General features: G+C 46.0%; 1 protein-coding gene across 1 annotated transcript in view; it reads left to right on the forward strand.

Moving 5' to 3' along the window:
• Positions 1-16,950, forward strand: part of LOC135829639 (uncharacterized) — a 200,565-nt gene extending 183,615 nt beyond the window's left edge. Inside the window, exons 29-33 of the mRNA XM_065342036.1 lie at positions 8,916-9,028; positions 9,934-10,055; positions 13,667-13,938; positions 14,443-14,512; positions 15,470-16,950. Coding sequence (XP_065198108.1) covers positions 8,916-9,028; positions 9,934-10,055; positions 13,667-13,938; positions 14,443-14,512; positions 15,470-16,289 — 1,397 coding nt within the window. The 3' untranslated portion in view covers positions 16,290-16,950. The remainder of the gene's footprint in view (positions 1-8,915; positions 9,029-9,933; positions 10,056-13,666; positions 13,939-14,442; positions 14,513-15,469) is intronic.
• The last annotated feature ends 2,255 nt before the right edge of the window (positions 16,951-19,205 follow it).

Raw genomic sequence — 19,205 nt, forward strand, 5'->3', positions numbered from 1 at the left:
ATAGAGGACGGCGCAGGCCACTCCTTAACAGCAGCAATTTTGTTTGGGTCGGGAGAGATAGATAAACCACTCAGCTTGTGGCCTAGGAAGATGACATCCCGCAACCCAAATTCACACTTTGAGGGTTTGCAGAATAACTTGTTGGCTCTCAAGGTTTCCAAAACAGTGCTGACATGCCTCAAATGCTCGCTCCATGTTTTACTGAAGATCAGGATATCATCAAGGAATACGACCACGAAATCACGTAAATAGGGCTGCAGTATTGAATTAATCAAGGCCTGGAATGTGGCAGGCGCATTGGTTAGACCAAATCCCACTACCCGAAACTGGAAATGTCCAAAGGGGGTATTAATTGCCGTTTTGGGTACATCTTTTTCACTAATTCTGATTTGGTTGTATCCCGAACGGAGGTCTAATTTCGTGAAGTAGCGAGCCCCTTGGACGGTGTCGAACAGATCGTCAATGTTCGGAAGGCAGGCTTTGTTTTTAATAGTGATCTTGTTTAGATCCCGCCAGTCACAAACGATTCGTAATGACCCATCGGCCTTCTTAACAAAGAACACCGGGGCTCCGTACGGGGACTTACTAGGCTCGATGAATCCTTTACCCAGGAGGGCTGTCAGCTGCTTGTGCAGTTCATCCATCTCGGGCTTGGATAGTCGGTACGCTGCCTTGGATGGTGGCGTTGAGTTGTGTTCGACCTCAATCTCGTGGTCCACCGACCTTTCTGGGGGAAGCTGTGAAGGGAGGTCATCGGGGAACACGTCCGAGAATCTGTGCAGCAGCTCATCGACGTCACGCTGCTTGTCCGGAGGTACCTCCTTCCGAGGCTCATGTGACGAACTGTCGTCGGCGGAAGATAGCCAAGCCAGGTAACCCTCTGCGCCTTGCCGTAGCGCATGTCGCGCTTGTTTGCCAGAGATGAACATCAGCTCCGAGGGAACAGCAGCGTCGCCTGTGGGTTCACCCGCGATTAGGGATTCGGCACCCAGTTTCACCTCGTTGGGTCGGTAGTTGATAGCTGGGTTATTCCGGGTCAGCCAGGGTTTTCCCAGGATCACATCATATCGATCAAGGGGAAAGACCGTCAGGCGCTGGTCATCGCCATAGCCTCCTACGGCCAAGCGAGCGCCGGTGGTCTCTAGCGGCCGCGAACTGGTTGATCCGTCCGCCAAGGCCACCTTTAGAACCTCCTCCACGATCTTCGTTTTCATCTTTTGTTTCCTTGCGAATCGTTCCGAGATAAAATCGTGTGTTGACCCGCAGTCGATTAACATTGTCGCTCGGTGGCCGTTCACCTTTCCGTTCACAACAAGGAGATCGTGGTCCCGCGCGTGCGAATCCAGGGCAATGTTGCTGACGTAGCTCCGCACGCACTGTGGGCCTTGAGACTCCAGGGTGTCGTCGCCATCATCAGTCTCCACGTCGTCTGTCTCCAGGCAACTAAACCTGTTGGCGACTGGCACGGTGAACTTGGGTGCTCTCTCACACGCCAGTAATCGCACCCCTCTTTTTACTGGCGTCCAGCGTTTGGGTTCGAGTCGCATTGACGTGCCAGATGACCAGGTCGGTGGCATATGTAGCATCGTCGTTCCGTTTCCTCGCGATTGGAACGGGGACCAGGAACCGACAGTGGACGACGTACCAGGTTCCCCTGCTGCTGTCGTACCGTAATGAAGGGCATCACTTGCGATACGGCGAGCGCTGCTTCTGTCGCCTTCTGCAGGGTTGTAGGATGCTCCTTCATGACTTCACGTCTGAGCTCCGGGGCCAGGCCCCTGACAAATAGTACTGCGCGAGAGTGGCCATCCAGGTCAGTGATTAAAAAACTGAGCCGCGAGAATTCTGCGATGTAGTCTCCTAAGGCGCCGCGCTGGGAGAGGGAGAACAAACTCCACCGAGCTCTCTCTTGGTCGTACTTCACACCGTAAGCCGCCTCTAATGCCTTCTTCAAGGACGACCAGTCTGGGTATGCAGCGCCGGCTTCCAGGGAAGTCATCAACCACAGACGCGGATTTCCAGCGATATAACTGGCTGCAAACTCAGCTTCACGTTTAGGATCCGCGAAGCGCCACGAAGCCAAGGCCAACTCGACGGCAAATGCCCATTCCCGAAACGTGGTGGGATCTCCGGTGAACACGGGCGGCTCCTTGACGTGTGGGCGGTCACGCGGTGCAGGCTGGGAAGCTGAAGCACGAGACTCAGGAACACACTGGGGTGACGACTGAGTAGAGGGTAGAGCTTCTTTCCGGAGACGGTTGACAATCCAGATGCTGACGACGATAGAGCTGATAGCCGAGGCCAGAACTAGGCCCACGAACGACCACAGGGGATGGAGATCCATCCTCTTGCTACCAATGTAATAGTTCTTCATTGAGCGAAGGAAGAAGAGAGCGTTTATTACTCAATATACTGGTTATATATATGAGAGTAGGTGTGACACAAGGTGATAAGGTGTGAGTGGTGAAAGTAGGTGTAAAACTGTTACACGCACCGTCTGCATTGCGTCGAATGTGAACTAGGCTTAAGTCCCCGTACGGCGCACCCGTGTTCTTCGTAAAAAAAGGCAGATGACAGTTTGCGCATGGTATGCCACTGGAGGGATCTTATCAAAATTACTGTAAAGAACAAGGCTTGGCTGCCGAATGTGGATGAACTATATGACACAGTACAGGGGAACACGTATTTCACGAAGCTCGATTTAAGATCCGGATACAATCAGATCCGTTTTCAGAAGAACGATGTCGAGAAAACGGCCATCAATACACCGTTTGGGCACGATCAATTCCGGGTAATGGGTTTCGGCCTGACTAATGCACCCGCCACATTTCAGACTCTGAACAGTATCGTCCGCCCGTACTTACGAGATTTTGTAGTTGTGTTTCTGGATGACATTCTCATATTTAGCAGATCGTTGTCAGAAAATCTAAGCCATGTGCGGACGATGCTGGACGTGCTCAGGAATTACTAACTGCTCTGCAAGTTATTGAAGTGCAATTCGGCGCGTCGGAAGTTCTGTTCTTGGGACATTGTATCAACGGCTCCCACATTTCACCTGACCCGAAGAAGGTTAACGCTGTCCGGACGTGGCCCAGCCCTTCGAGCATCACTGAGTTGAGGCAGTTCTTAGGCTTAACGAACTATTTTAGACGATTCATGACCACTATTCGTCTATAGCTAAGCCCCTTGAAGAGATCACTGGAAAGCACGCACGATTCGAATGGGACGATTCCAAGCAAGGGGCGTTTTTGGCCTTAAAGAATGCCTTACTGAATGCGCCAGTATTACAACTTCCAGATGTAGACAAGCCATTCAGAGTCGTTACGGATGCAAGTGATTTTACGATAGCAGACGTTCTCCTCCAAGAAGATGATAACGAGGATTGGCACCCCGTAGCATACACTAGCCGCAAATTATCATATGCAGAGAGAAATTACACAGCGGCAGAGAGAGAGAGACCTTTGCAGTCGTAATCTCGCTCAAATGCTGGAGAATTTACCTGTTCAATCAATTTGAGCTCCTAACTGACAATATGGCAGTGGTTCACTTGAGAACCAAACTTCACCTTACTAAGCACGAGTACAGGTGGGTGGAGTTTTTGGCAGATTAACATTATTCTGTACACTTCTAGCAAGGACGGGAGAACGTCGCAGGTCCACTATCACGTCGCCCAGATTTGCACAGGGCATACCAGGATGTGATTATTTCTAGCATTAACAAGCCCACCCCAACAGACAACGTAAATGCCATCGAGTATGCACTGCAGATTAACGACCAGCTGGCGACAACGATTTCGAATGCATATTCGCATGACAAGGATCTCTCACCTATTAACGAAAGAATGCAACATTCCGGTCCAGAAAACATGCATGACCAATATTATGGGGATGAGCAAATGCATCTTTTATACCTTCGAGGAACCGCCAATAACCGTCTCTGTATACCGAATTGCAGTATGCATTTGGAGCTTATCCAGTAGTATCATGATTGTGCAACTACTGGTCACTCAAACGGTCCTCGCGCTCTGTTCTGAAGAACTACCACCCAGTCTTGTTATTATGCATAATGTCCAAAGTAATGGAAACTATTGTCAATCGCCAACTGATGAACCATCTTGAGCTCCAGCAGCTCCTCACTCCCCACCAGTTTGGGTTCCGTACAGGCGCTTCATAACGCCTGGGTGGACATCGTTGGCCAAGGTGGCGCGGCACGAATTCTCGCAGTCGATATAGCCGGGGCCTTTGACCGGGTCTCCCACGTGGGCCTCCTCTACAAGGTCCGGCAGCTCGGCATTACTGGCACTCTCCATAGCTGGCTATCGTCTTATCTTGACGGCCGTTCACTCCAGTGCTTAGTCGGCGGTCAGATTTCTTCTCTCTACCCAATCTCTGCAGGGGTGCCCCAAGGCAGTATATTGGGCCCTACGTTGTTTCCAATATACGTGAATGACGCTGCCGATGTTCTTGATGGCAATGCTCAGCTTGAGGCCTACGCGGACGATAAGACACTATACAGTCTAGTATCCTCAGCTCAGTGCCCTCAGGACGCTGCACACACCTTGCAGGTATCTACAAACCGCCTGCATGAGTGGGGTTGCCGGTGGAATGTGTCTTTCGAGCCCACCAAGTCACAGGCTATGACTGCTACCCTCCGACGCACTGACCTAGACCTGCCCCAAATCCTGTTTGGTGGTACCCCTGTACCGGAGGAAGCCAGCATATCACTGCTTGGTGTTCTATTTGACTCCAAATTGTCCTTCGCTAGTCACCTCAGGACCGTGACCATCCGCGCCCAGCAGCGCCTTGGCTTTCTCCAACGAGCGGCCCACATTCTAACGCCAGCTGGCCGAACGACTGTCTACAAGGCATTCGTAAAGCCCCTGATGGAGTATGCCCCACTTGTGTGGATGGGCGCGCCAGCCAGCCACATCCAACGTCTGGATAATGTTCAACGCCGTGCACTGCGCATCATTGGCCCTGGTGCAATTCTCCCCAGTCTGGCTGTCCGCCGGACTGTTGCTGCTCTCTCGTGCATGTACAAATTGCATTTCATTACTGGTCCTCCTCAGCTACTTGCTGTATTGCCACCGCATCGCGTTTCTCCAGCCAACCCCAGAACCAGGATCCAGCACAATACTAGCCACGCCTTTCAACTGTCAGACACGCTCCCTGTCTCAGCTCCATCCGTCGTGAAGCGGTCGTTCCCGTACTGCTGTATTGGCGCATGGAACTCCCTTCCTGACAGGCTGCTGTCGCAGCGCCCACACAAAACACGTTTTCAGTCATTCAAGACAAAGGTCTACCGACACCTGAGAGACAGCAGCTGGTACTGGGCAACAGATTCCCTGTAATATTTCGAGCTCGTCGCTTGCCGGACCCGCTAATCCGCGTACCTGGCCTTGCTCAGAGTGCTCAGCTGTGTTTTGCATACGTGGAAAAACTTATAATGATTCTTTTCTTTTCTCTGTTTATTCTTTTGCCAGGCGTGGGCCATCCCCTGGATGATCAAAATGGGTGCCTTATTATTTTTCTGTTTTTTAGCTTGTTTTCTTTACACTTCTTTGTGCGAGTTTCGTATCAGATCTACTAAAAAAGTTCATAAGTTTTGGTTGTTGAAGTTGACATGTACATTGTACATCAGTCCAAACACTGATAATAAACAATCTCTTTTTATCTTGCTGCGTCCCACCCGCCTGTGTGGATTCACAGGAAGTGTGAGTTACGAAGTCTGAAGAAAACGTTGAACGGTCTCTGCTTGGATGACGACTACACCATAGCTCAGTGGTTAGAGCATCGCTGGCTACAAGCGAGGGTCCCTGGTTCGAGTCCTGGTGGTGACAGTCAATTTTTTCTTCGGACTTTTCCCGTTTGTCTCTTTCCCTCAAAACCAGTTAATATTTTATGACTTGGGGCTCCCCGCGTGCTAGTTTGTACGTGAAGTGTGTGGGTACAGTGAGGGCTGCGTCCCACCCGCCTGTGTGGATTCACAGGAAGTGTGAGTTACGAAGTCTGAAGAAAACGTTGAACGGTCTCTGCTTGGATGACGACTACACCATAGCTCAGTGGTTAGAGCATCGCTGGCTACAAGCGAGGGTCCCTGGTTCGAGTCCTGGTGGTGACAGTCAATTTTTTCTTCGGACTTTTCCCGTTTGTCTCTTTCCCTCAAAACCAGTTAATATTTTATGACTTGGGGCTCCCCGCGTGCTAGTTTGTACGTGAAGTGTGTGGGTACAGTGAGGGCTGCGTCCCACCCGCCTGTGTGGATTCACAGGAAGTGTGAGTTACGAAGTCTGAAGAAAACGTTGAACGGTCTCTGCTTGGATGACGACTACACCATAGCTCAGTGGTTAGAGCATCGCTGGCTACAAGCGAGGGTCCCTGGTTCGAGTCCTGGTGGTGACAGTCAATTTTTTCTTCGGACTTTTCCCGTTTGTCTCTTTCCCTCAAAACCAGTTAATATTTTATGACTTGGGGCTCCCCGCGTGCTAGTTTGTACGTGAAGTGTGTGGGTACAGTGAGGGCTGCGTCCCACCCGCCTGTGTGGATTCACAGGAAGTGTGAGTTACGAAGTCTGAAGAAAACGTTGAACGGTCTCTGCTTGGATGACGACTACACCATAGCTCAGTGGTTAGAGCATCGCTGGCTACAAGCGAGGGTCCCTGGTTCGAGTCCTGGTGGTGACAGTCAATTTTTTCTTCGGACTTTTCCCGTTTGTCTCTTTCCCTCAAAACCAGTTAATCTTTTTATCTTGTTTTTATTTTTCTAAACACCTACCGGTACTTGTACCCATTCTACTTCCCCATACCTAGATTTAGCTTTGCTTTACATTTCTGTTTCTTTTCCTGCTGCGTGCTTGTGGCATTGAAGCCGAGACCTTTGGTCGGTGCAGCCCCTGGTACCTCACCATCACTGCTGCCCAGTGCAGCCCCTGCTCAGAAGCTGTTTGTTTTTGTCCACATAATTATTTATTTTACGAGTTGGGTTTGTACTAATAGTAAAAAATATTTTAAAAAACTCGGGTCGCGACTTTCGTTTAGCACGATACTTTCACTGGCCAAGATTGGGACTTGATATTAAGAAGTTTGTTAAGTCTTGCGGAGTGTTCCAACACACCAAGGGCAGCCAGCCGCGTTCTGGTTTTCTGCAGTTCCTCCCCATTCCTGACCAGCCTTGGAAGAACATTTCAATGGACTTCATCATGGGGCTCCCTCTCACCCCCAGAGGCTATGATGCAATTTATACATTTGTAGACCGCCTCACTAAGTGTGTTCACTTGGTTCCTACACACCAAGGGCAGCCAGCCGCGTTTTGGTTTTCTGCAGTTCCTCCCCATTCCTGACCAGCCTTGGAAGAACATTTCAATGGACTTCATCATGGGGCTCCCTCTCACCCCCAGAGGCTATGATGCAATTGATACATTTGTAGACCGCCTCACTAAGTGTGCTCACTTGGTTCCTACCCACTCCACAATTGATGCCCGCGGTAGTGCTGAACTTTACATTCAAAATCTATTCCGACTTCATGGTTTGAGTTCCACAATTGTATCAGATAGAGATCCTAGATTTACTGCCAACGTTTTTCAAGAAATCATGAAACACCTAGGAACTATGCTCTCTTTCAGCACAGCAAACCATCCTCAGACGGATGGGCTCACAGAACGTGTTAATAGGCAAGTAGAAGATGTCCTACGAGCTTTTGACCGGACCTATAGGCCGGTAAGAAGGCAATCATGCCTGTGCTATTGGTGAAGTAAAATAAAAGTCAACAACAACAACAACTTTTGTCAATCATAAACAGGACAATTGGGACACCCTTCTTCCGTTGTGTGAGTTTTCCATTAACAGTTCCCAACAATCATCTATTGCTAACACTCCTTTCTGCTTGAATTATTGATTTAATCCTCGATCCCCGCCTGAGTTTATTTTCCGGGGAGGGGAGAGTTCTGCCTCTGTTGATTGGCTCCAGCGACAACGGGATGCATTAGACATTGCATGTGATGCCTCAGTGGCCGCTCAAGCACGCCAGGCGCTGTACGCAGACCGTGAAAGGGTTCCCAGCCAGTTCAAGGTTGGTGATATGGCGCTTGTTTATAAGGACTTCTTGCTAAGAAGTCCTTATTGCCAGAGGCCCGTCTTCAACCGTCCCGGAAGCTGCGGCCAAGGTGGTTTGGGCCCTATCGTGTGCGGGCAAAGATTAGCTCTAACGCGTATCGTTTGGAGCTTCCTCGCACAATTCGCTGTTGTTGAAGATCCCGTCTTCAACATTACTGCCTTGCGCTGGTATGAGGAAAACGCTATTCCTGGCAGAGAGCAACCTCCACCACCATCATTCACTGACCTCGATGGAAACACGCGGTTCATGGTCGAAGAAATTCTGGATCACCGAGAACGTAGGGGACAGCGAGAGTACCTGGTCCATTGGCAGGGCTATCCTGTCGACGAAGCTACATGGGAACCCGCAACTAATTTGCGCGATGAGTCTGGCAGAGACAATGTGTTTTTAAGACATTATTTGAATTCAAGGAATCTTAACTGATATTGCAGCTGAGTTAACTTCTGGAATTTCATTGCACTGCATTCTTTGTAATCTTCCTTCGCGATTTGACTGTTGGGTTCTCGACTTATTCCGCTTATCCAAATGCAAATTTAGCTACTTGAGTTGCTCGTAGAACCTATGCTTCTTTTAGGGGAGTGGGATGGTGTAACAGTGTTACCTGCTGTTCACCCTCCTATCCATCTATCCACGGCCCTTCGGCCTATCACCTACCATCCCGCCTATCTAGTGGACACCTTTACATCATATAATTATAACCTTGTGCAGTACGAATAAAGATCATTCTTTTCCTCAACCCGCAGTAGCCGGTTACACAGTTCTGTTCTTCCTTTTTTCTGCTTGTCTTCCTATTACCTCTCGCAGATGATGGCAATGGAGGATGGAGTGACTGGAACTGCACTACTTTCCGTGATGGGACAACGGGGAACAGAACAGTTTGCCAGTGCGGTCACCTCACCAACTTTGCCGTCCTATTTGTAAGAGTTCCTAAGGATTGTTGAAATCTGCAGGCTGCAATTTCTGTGGAAACAATTGTGCTCTGTGCCGTTTCCATTATCATTTCGGGATGAATTCTCAGTTTATGATTTCATAACGTTAACTCAACACTTCGATTGGTGCTCGAAAAAGGGGTTGAAATTCTCAAGCCTATTGTATTTTAATTAAATAGACGACGTGGACCCAATACTAATAAAATAGCAATAGATAGGATGATTTCTGCTGTCATCACCACACATCAACGAAGTCATGAAGGTTTTCCAAAATCGATTTTAGCGTTACATTCATGAGTGGGATATCATGACTAAAGGTTAATCATGCGAAACTATGATTACAACTACATTCTATGGTGTGTGCCAAGAACGAAATAAAGTACTACAGGTAGAATACAAAAAGGTGAGATGATGTAAATGTTCTACTAAAGCTGAGCAGAAAGGGCGTAAAACAATAGACGTCAAGTGAAGTGCGTACTATGAAGTGAGACAAACAGGTGAACTCAACGAACTCACGAAAACAATCTCAGCGCACCCAAGTGCTTCTTCTGTTTGCACAGGTCCGGTTTGTACAAACTGATACATAGAGCTTCCAGAACTTTCAAGTGCTTAGAGAAAGGTGCACGACACACAACAGAATAACTCAAATGATCAAAAAACTGCAGACACTTATGGTGAGACAGCGAATGAAGAAACACAGTAGACTTCTTACTATCACCATCATCATTCAGGGCATCTTCTCCATCACCCATGACCTCGTCGTCAGCCGCAATTTCTGGCTCGTCATCCGTGTTATCCATAGTATTCTCCTCCTCCACCATGTCAATCACTTCCATTGTACGTCCTTGTGGATTTGATCGTATACTGTATTTTGTTTTACCATGCCCCTTCAGACTCGTCACATTTCAGCAAAGGACTCCACCGGCGAGAAAGCACTGAAATATATATCCATCGTAGGCTGTGCAATATCTATGCTGGGACTTCTCGCAACCCTGATGCTGATTCTGGCTATACCGTAAGTTGAAACTCAGGTATTGAGCCAATAATAAATTGGAAGGCTGTCGGTTAGCGCTACGGAGATTTGTTGAAGCTAGGTGTCAGGACGTCGAATGTCTCACTACTCTGTCGGTTTTGTGCCTAGTTGTTGCACGTTCTGCCTGTATATAGTATCTAGTTACAGTGGTGGAGAGTTACTCTTAACTCGCTTCCATATTGTCATTTTCTTTTCTACAGTAAGCCATAGTCTTAATTCACATTTTTTACGTATATCTTGATTTATGGAGGTCTTAGGCGAGAACATAGGTCCCTTGACACAATAAGAGTTCCACACAAATTCAATTTTGGGCGATAAAGAGACAGAGAGAAATAGAAAGAAAGATCCAGAGCAAGATGGAGATAATTATAAAGAGTGCGATAGAGAAAGATGGTTAGATAACACCTTCTCTCTGCAGCTACGCGAAATAACATCTCTTGTCAGTCCTTGTCACCTGATTCCAGGCGAATACCACGTAACCATGCATAGGTAACTAACGCGTTCTCACGCAATCCATATCGCTCTGCCTATCAAAAGGGTAATTGTTATGCTGGACTGGCCACATTTAAGGTATAATTCCAGTCCTCTCAGGGCTGGGTCGGGACAAATTTTCATATGATGATCGATTCAGTTCGTGAAACACAGAGTTACGAAACCGCAACTGTTCTTCTGTGTGTGTATTCCGCTCTTTGCCTTCAGCAAATTGAGACCTGTGCAGACCATTAATAAACTTCACATGCCCACAAACACACACACACACACACGCACCCCACTCCCAACACACACACACACACACACACACACGTGATAGATAGATAGATAGATAGATAGATAGATAGATAGATAGATAGATACATTTATTAGAGCCGGGACAAGAGACCAAGACGAAGGAAACGACTACATGGTGATTATTGAAGAGTGGGAAAAGAGAGGAAGAGATCAAGTCTGAACGGCAAGATAAAGGGCCTGGGTAGCTACTTGCGCGCCCATAATTGCCAAAGCCACATTTAAGGTATAATTCCAGTCCTCTCAGGGCTGGGTCGGGACAAATTTTCATATGATGATCGATTCAGTTCGTGAAACACAGAGTTACGAAACCGCAACTGTTCTTCTGTGTGTGTATTCCGCTCTTTGCCTTCAGCAAATTGAGACCTGTACAGACCATTAATAAACTTCACATGCCCACAAACACACACACACACACACACACACACACACCCACAAGCACCCCACTCCCAACACACACACACACACACACACACACGTGATAGATAGATAGATAGATAGATAGATAGATAGATAGATAGATAGATAGATAGATATGTTGAATACGAAAAAGGGCGACTGACGACATATTATCCAGACCTTACAACGGGAACAGGTAGGTTGGTGGAACGACATTTATTAGAGACGGGACAAGGGACCAAGACGAAGGAAACGACTACATGGTGATTATTGAAGAGTGAGAAAAGAGAGGAAGAGAGTCTGAACGGCAAGATAAAAGGCCTGGGTAGCTTTGGCAATTATGGGTGCGCAAGTAGCTACCCAGGCCAACGGAACAAAAGAAGACAAAAGGTGAGTACGCGAGTGCATGCAGACCAACTAGAAAAGGTACGGGAGGAGGTACCTAACATACCTCCCCTGAGTGAAAAAAAGACCCGCGACCTCGCGAGAAATAATAAGACGATGAGAAAAATAGAGAGAAACAATGACCGAGGAAGAAGAGAAGAAAAAAGCAAAACAAAACAAAAACACACACACACAACTTACGGGCCTCACAAAAGTGTGTACTAATAAATGCACTACAGATCATTACAACCGTCAACGTTCCTGTACCACTTAAAGTGTGTACATAATTGCCAATAACAACGGGCCCAAACGCCCCTTCAAAAACATGGCACAAAAAAATAACTATTGGAGTCGGACGAGGGACTTGAATTGTATTCTGATGACTAGTATTTTGCACGGCTAATACAGCCTAGTTACACTTTAATATACGACATAAATAAGAGAGCGTTGCTCACCATGATCGGACCCCTAATAGTAATGAAGGACACCCGCGCGCACACACACTCCAAAAATCACAAAATAAAATAAACCGAAAATAAATTTGACGACGAAAGACGGATGAAAAAGAAAGAGAGAAATAAAGAAAGTAGCTGACCTGCATGACTTGGACGAGACGATGTTGATATGGACAAGACGAGGTTGACATAGACGAGACGAATGGCGGTAGAGGACGACTGGGCATGGGATGATCTCAGGGTCGTGGGTTGATCAATAATCGGGCGCCAATGTTGAATACGAAAAAGGACGACTGACGACATATTATCCAGACATTAAAACGGGAACAGGTAAGTTGGTGGAACGACATTTATTAGAGACGGGACAAGAGAGCAAGACGAACGAAACGACTACATGGTGATTATTGAAGAGTGAGAAAAGAAAGGAAGAGATCAAGTCTGAATGGCAAGATAAAGGGCATGGGTAGCTATGGCAATTATGGGCGCGCAAGTAGCTACCTAGGCCAACGGAACATAAGGAGACAAAAGGTGAGTACGAGAGTGCATGTAGGCCAGCTAAAAAAGGTATGGGAGGAGGTACCTAACAGATATATAGATAGATAGAGAGGTAGATAACTAGATAGGTACTTAAGTATTTAGGTACTGTAAAACCGGAAAGTCTAACGAGTCACAAAGTCTAACGTTTTAACGACAAATTGATTTTCGGTATTTGAAAAAACGTGATCGCTAGATGTCTGTGTGTAGATGCTTATATAGATGGGTGGCCAAGTAGCCATCGTTAAACTTTCTGCACGTAATCATGCCAAAATTGCAAAAACGTTAAACTTTTTGGTCGTTAGACTTTCCGGTTTTACAGTAGGTAGAGAGAGAATGAGAGACACACACACAAACAGACAGAGAGGGAGACACTGAGATAGATAGATAGATAAATAGCAAGAGCTAGAGAAAAAAGAGAAAAATGAGAGAGGGAGAAAGAGAAAGAGAGAGACAGAGAGAGACAGAGACAGAGACAGACAGAGACAGACAGAGACGGAGAGAGACAGAGAGAGGGAGATGGAGAGAGAGAGAGAGAGAGAGAGAGAGAGAGAGAGAGAGAGAGAGAGAGAGAGAGAGAGAGAGAGAGAGAGAGTAAGAGAGAGAGAGACAGAGACAGAGAGACAGAGAGACAGAGAGACAGAGAGACAGAGAGACAGAGAGACAGAGAGACAGAGAGTGTCAAAGAGACAGAGAGACAGAGACAGAGACAGGGAGACAGAGACGGAGAAAGAGGAGAGAGAGACAGACAGACAGACAGACAGACAGACAGACAGACAGAAAGACCGACAGGCAGACAAACAGACAGACAGACAGACAGACAGACAGAGACAGAGACCGAGGCAGGGAGAGAGTGAGAGAGAGAGGGAGAAAGAGAAAGAGAGAGGAAGAGAGAGAGACAGAAACAGAGACAGAGAGAGGTTAGGGAGAGAAAGAGAGGGCCGACAACGGTGATGAGAAATATAATCAAATAGTCAAAAATATGTTTCACTTAAATTCATGACTGTCACATTATTTCTCCTTTTTTGTTTTCAGGAAACTTCGTGACAGTGTCCATCATAGGATGATATTTGGACTTTGTTCAACTCTTCTACTATTCCTGGCCATATTCACCGTCGTTCTATACTATGAACATTTAGCCAAGAGTACTGCTGTATGCCAGGGCCTGGCAATGGCCATGCACTATCTTCTTCTGTGCGCGTTCATGTGGATGTCTGTGGATGCCACGATGCTCTACAAGAGTGTAGTGATAGTGTTTGACCAGCCCGGCCGTTTGCAGCAAAGACTTCTATGCATATCTGTATTTGGTGAGTAGCGCGCAGATCTTGTTTTAAATATCTCCTGCTCATGTTCATTATATAATGGACACCAATGTGTATATCATATCTCTTGTGTATTCCATGTCAATTAAAACTCCAGTAGATCAGAATGCGCGCGCGCTTTGGACAAGCAATCATGGAGGGAACTCTCAGCCTGAGCTGGTTTTGCTCGCGGCTGCAACGCACGGGGTAGTGAACCCAGGACAGAAGCGGACCAGGCATCATGACTTTGCACATCTATCGTTATGCTGCTTCATTACGCGACCTGTTTTATTATTATTATTATTATTATTAGATCAGCATTTCCCTTGCAAGTCCGTCGAATTCAAATCTTATCCATTGCCATTCCCATTCACTTTTCTCCTAACTTGCAGCGAATGTTGTGTTGTTCGTAACCCTGGCGGCTCAGATAAATCATCATTTCCAAGGCAGCTACCTAAGAATCTAAGCCTAGATTCTACCTCTATCCATTCTGTTTCTCCTAACTTGCAGTGATTCCGATGGTTATCGTTGGAGTTGCAGGCGGTGTTACCAAACTGGATATGTATGGAAGTGACAACTTGTAAGTCAGTCTGTACTTCCCGTATGCATTGATTCGTTAGATATCTCCCCAAACCCAGTCAGTGGATGTGATATCATTCTGATGATTGTGAAGGGGAACTTTTCGGACCAAAGCGTATTTCAAAAAATAATTTCTACAAAGAAAAAAAAGAGTTTTTGTTTTGCTTGGGGGGGGGGGGGGTGTGGGGAATTGGGGAGTTGTGGTGGTTGTGGGGGTGAGGTAGCATTTTCGAATCTGCCACGACACCTAATGATCACTAGCATGTGACTGGCCAGTACAGGTAATGGGTACTGGGACAGCTCTACCACCTTGATTACTCTACTTCTCATTGCGATCAGGCATAACGAAAGCTGTCAGAACAACTGTAAAGCCAAACAAAGTAATGCCACAGGCGTAGGTGACCCACGAGTGGCTGTAACACCCGTGTCAGGGATTGCCTAGAAGCTGATGTCACACATGTGAAACTTTAAGGTATTTAGTAACTTGAAAAGCCAGGCGCTGGCGCATGTCCAATACATTGAGAAGCCAAATATGGCTCCCAATTTGCCATACCATTCGCCCCCGTTGGACTGCATATAATTTGTTCTTCATCTATGCAAGCATACATTGTATTGTATGTCAGCTTCTTTACTTGATACAGGCGTCCCTCTCTAATCCGGCACTTTATAATCCAGCACCCTCGATAAGCCAGCACAATTTTCAGTAGCCAAAATGTCCTCTTCATGCACATTGCAGCAGTAAATCAGATTTGTTAATCCAGCACCCTCCCTAATCCAGCAGATTTTCGTGGCACAAATGGTGCCGGATTATAGAGGGACCACTGTATACAAATAGAATCACACCAACAGGAAAAAAACTACTGCAGTAACAAGGTTGGATTGCCATAAGGGAGGGTTTGGCAAGGGCCCAAGTTGATTATTTCTATGTTGTCCTTTTGGTTGTACTGTTTACGGTTAGATGCTGGATCAAGGCGGATGCTGCTTTCTTTGGAAGTTTAGTTGCACCTATGGCCGTCTCCCTTCTCTACAACGCTGGTGTTTTCATTGCTGTCGTCCATTCACTTCGCCCTCGAAACAAAAAGATTGGAGCGGTGAAGGCAGCAAAGTCAAAGGATGTGTCTGTGCTCAGAATTATCGTGTCATTGTCCGTTCTTCTCGGACTCACCTGGTTCTTTGGTTTTTTGGTTCTTTTTCGTGATCAGATCGTCTTTCAGTATATCTTCACGGCTCTAAATTCTCTGCAAGGCTTTGCTATTTTCCTCCACACAATCAGAGGACAGGAAGCCAACAAGCATATTTCAGAAATGTTTTCTTCGACGAAGCGCGCCACAGACACCCAAAGCGGAAAGCCAGCATCCCGACTTAAGCACGTGGCCTCCAAAAACTTCGAAAAGTTGGAAAACGTGTCAGGGAGCCACGGTACGATGCTTTCAACACTCGACCGAACTACAGACGAGGTGAGTACAATGGTCACCCAGGATCAAGGGACGCGTAGTGGAACTCTTCTTTCAGATGTGTGCAGCATGGCAGCTGAGAACCGCATTTACCCACCGTCCCCTACAAGCGAGCCCAGATGCCTTTTATCACTCGACGCTCACTCGCCTGCGTCTGAGAGCATCCCAATGAAAGATTTGGGGCAAGACAACAAGCAGCCTCGCGCAAGTGACGGAAAGACTGTGAGCCTAGGGATGCTGGGGAAACCCTTCAAATTCGTGAAGTACCAAAGCCCAGATGCTGGTCTGCCACAGGCTCATGAGACCGTATTTTCTCCACTATAAGCCCAGCGCTTATATTTTTTCAACCAGTCCGGACCCCGAGCTTATATAGACTGGGCTTCTACAAGAGACTGGGCTTATAATTTTCCAGTATCCCAATGGAAGATGAGTAGACTGCTCTGGATGCCACACGCACCCGTCACATGAAGGCATGCCTTCTCTAATTTTTTGTCATTGCATTATTCAAAGACACCGTGTGTATAGTCTCCAATGATGACGTATGCAAAACTATAATTATGATTATTATCTAGTTGCCTGCTCTGCTAAACATACGATTATAATCAGTGCGTCTTATTCACTAGGTACACTGCATTCTTGCTTATGTGGTTTGAAAGAATTCATGTAAAAGTGTATGTTCATTTTTCATTTGCAAGTATATTGTTAGCACACGCATTGGTTATTGCTCCCGCTTTCATTGCTAAAATTCACACTGGTAAATTTCACTGCTGTTGTTCTTAGTGTTATTTCTCTAACTAAGATTTTCTATAATAGTTCGATTTTGTTTTCATTGTCCTTTAGCACAACGACGATTATTGATGAGTGTTATACGAAAGCTTGTTTGAATCCCTATTTTCTCTACACTGTTTCTTCATATTTTTATCGTTTCATTGCACATTGTCTCCACAGTTTCACATTGCATGAATAAAGTGTACACAAATGTCGATTCAGCTTGTCTTATTGATGGCGGTTATTAATGCAAACGTCTCTTTCCTTTTTTCCACACGAGATTTTATCAATAGGTACAAAGACAACTAATTGCACAGTAAGCATTTCATGCATGTCGACATGTATGTGTAAAATGTTGTACTATTATCGCAAGGCACACATGGAAGGGAAAACGATAATTCGTTCAGAACTGTTTTCTTGTTACAATCATCAGTGAATCTACGTAACAATGAAATGGGGACTACATGTACTTGAAACTAATCTTAAATCTGTGGACACTAATTTTATATGGACAAATAAAAGTGAAAGAAGGTGAAAAAGAGCGAAACAAAAAGGTGATAATACTACATCTATTCAGTGGGGGGCAAGCTCAGCAGGCAAGAACAATGCATATGTGAATCATCAGCATCAGCAAAACAAACAAAGAACCTGAACAGACGGAAGGAAGTGTGAACGGAGGGGGCGGGGGGACAATCATACTCCCCACACTCGCACCATACACTACGTAAATGAAGATTGCCTCTGAAACTTTAAGCTGCATAATAATGAGTATGACTCCCACGACACAACACAGTGAAAGACGAATCCGAGTACGAATGACACCAATCAAGATAAATCCAATTGGGTGAACCCACCCATTCCACAATACTCTGCAAATTTTCGAACCATTCCATTATATAACAATCAGGATGACCCAACATATGCCTGTAAACTGCCCATTTCTTCACATCCAACTCCAGGTCGCAATCACACTCGACATGACCAGCCTCATCGCCATCCGCTTCATCCTCGGTATCAACTTCTCCAACGGACTTATCTGAACGACATTTTGTGGATGGTGAAAATTAATTCTGTTCTGTTTCAGCGCTAAATATAGCGCTAACAGTCGTTTAAAGCTCAGCTCTCAAGCTCCACAGGGAGTCTATAAATAGTTTGTTCCTGTTTAGCGCTAACGTCAGCGCTATAATCAGCACTAAAGTCAGCGCTGAAATTCTCGCCGATTTTTTTGTCGATGGTGAAAATTAATTTGGTTTTTTTTCAGCGCTAGAAGTCGTGTAAATTCGGCGCTTAAATTTTTCCGCGTTTTAGCGCTGAAGCCAGAGCTGAAATTCACGCCGATTTTTTGACGACGGTGAACATTTATTTTGTTCTGTTTCAGCGGTAAATTTAGCGCTAAGAGCTGTAAAGAGATCAGCACTTGTCGAAGGAATCTGTTACATTTCCCCCTGTTTCAGCGCTAAAGTCAGCGCTATTTCAAGGTAAACACTGGAATCATGTTAAATCAAGCGTCAACTTTCCCACAATTGTTAGCGGTAAAACCAGTCCAAAAATTCTTTATCCTCCGAGAATTCCATTTTTGTCCAAATTTCAATTTTCTCAACGAGAGAGCTTGGAAGCTTAGGGCCCTACGCTATGCATTTTTGCATTGATGACCTAGGCAAAAAAAGCATAGTAAATGTTTCTTTTCTCCATTTTTTTAGACATAAATTGGGATACGAACCGGCACTATCGCCCTACATGCATCCCCCGATACACTTCGCATACATACTAATTCTTCCAAGTTGTTTCAAGTTATGATCTTGCAATTGAAAGCCTTATTTGAATATTGTGGCCTGCTGTTTGTGGCCAGCCGTCTTTGATAGTACGATACGGGTCGGGAGAGGTGCGGTGGAGAGTAATACGACACCGTCTACCAACTTGATTACCGAGGTAAAAAAACATAGGGATGGTATAAATGTTCAATTCTATTTTTTGTTCAAGGCATAAGGCCATCATTTTTTATAGCTATGTTTCGAGGCAGTTTAAAATCCAGAATCTTACGCGAGAGGTGGAAAAAATAAAAAGTTACAAAATTAAATAAAAGGCTCATCATGCACTGCACTGTACATATACATAGCACATTCATGCATGGTGTACATTTAAAAAAAATTGTACATCGAAGCACAAAATCTGAGTTATCAGCACGAGTAAATATTTAATTTGGACAGAGGAGGCAACCGTTGGTGTCCATGCTTTGCAGGGTTATTGCACTCAGCTTTCAGCAGCGGGGCAAAGAGCTCCGGAATGATGCTTCCTCTCAGCTTGAGGCAATCGAGCGATCTGGTGTAAGCTCACAGAATACTGTTCGCAGTTGCCAAACAAACGATTTACTAACGATGGCCTCGAGGCCATTTCTGTATCCCATCTTCGCCGTTTGAAACCAGTCGAGACAATGACTCTCGCGCACTATCGTGCCCTCACTATACAAATTCA

This window comes from Sycon ciliatum, chromosome 13 (assembly GCF_964019385.1).
Source record: "Sycon ciliatum chromosome 13, ocSycCili1.1, whole genome shotgun sequence".
In the NCBI taxonomy this organism is placed as follows: domain Eukaryota; kingdom Metazoa; phylum Porifera; class Calcarea; order Leucosolenida; family Sycettidae; genus Sycon; species Sycon ciliatum.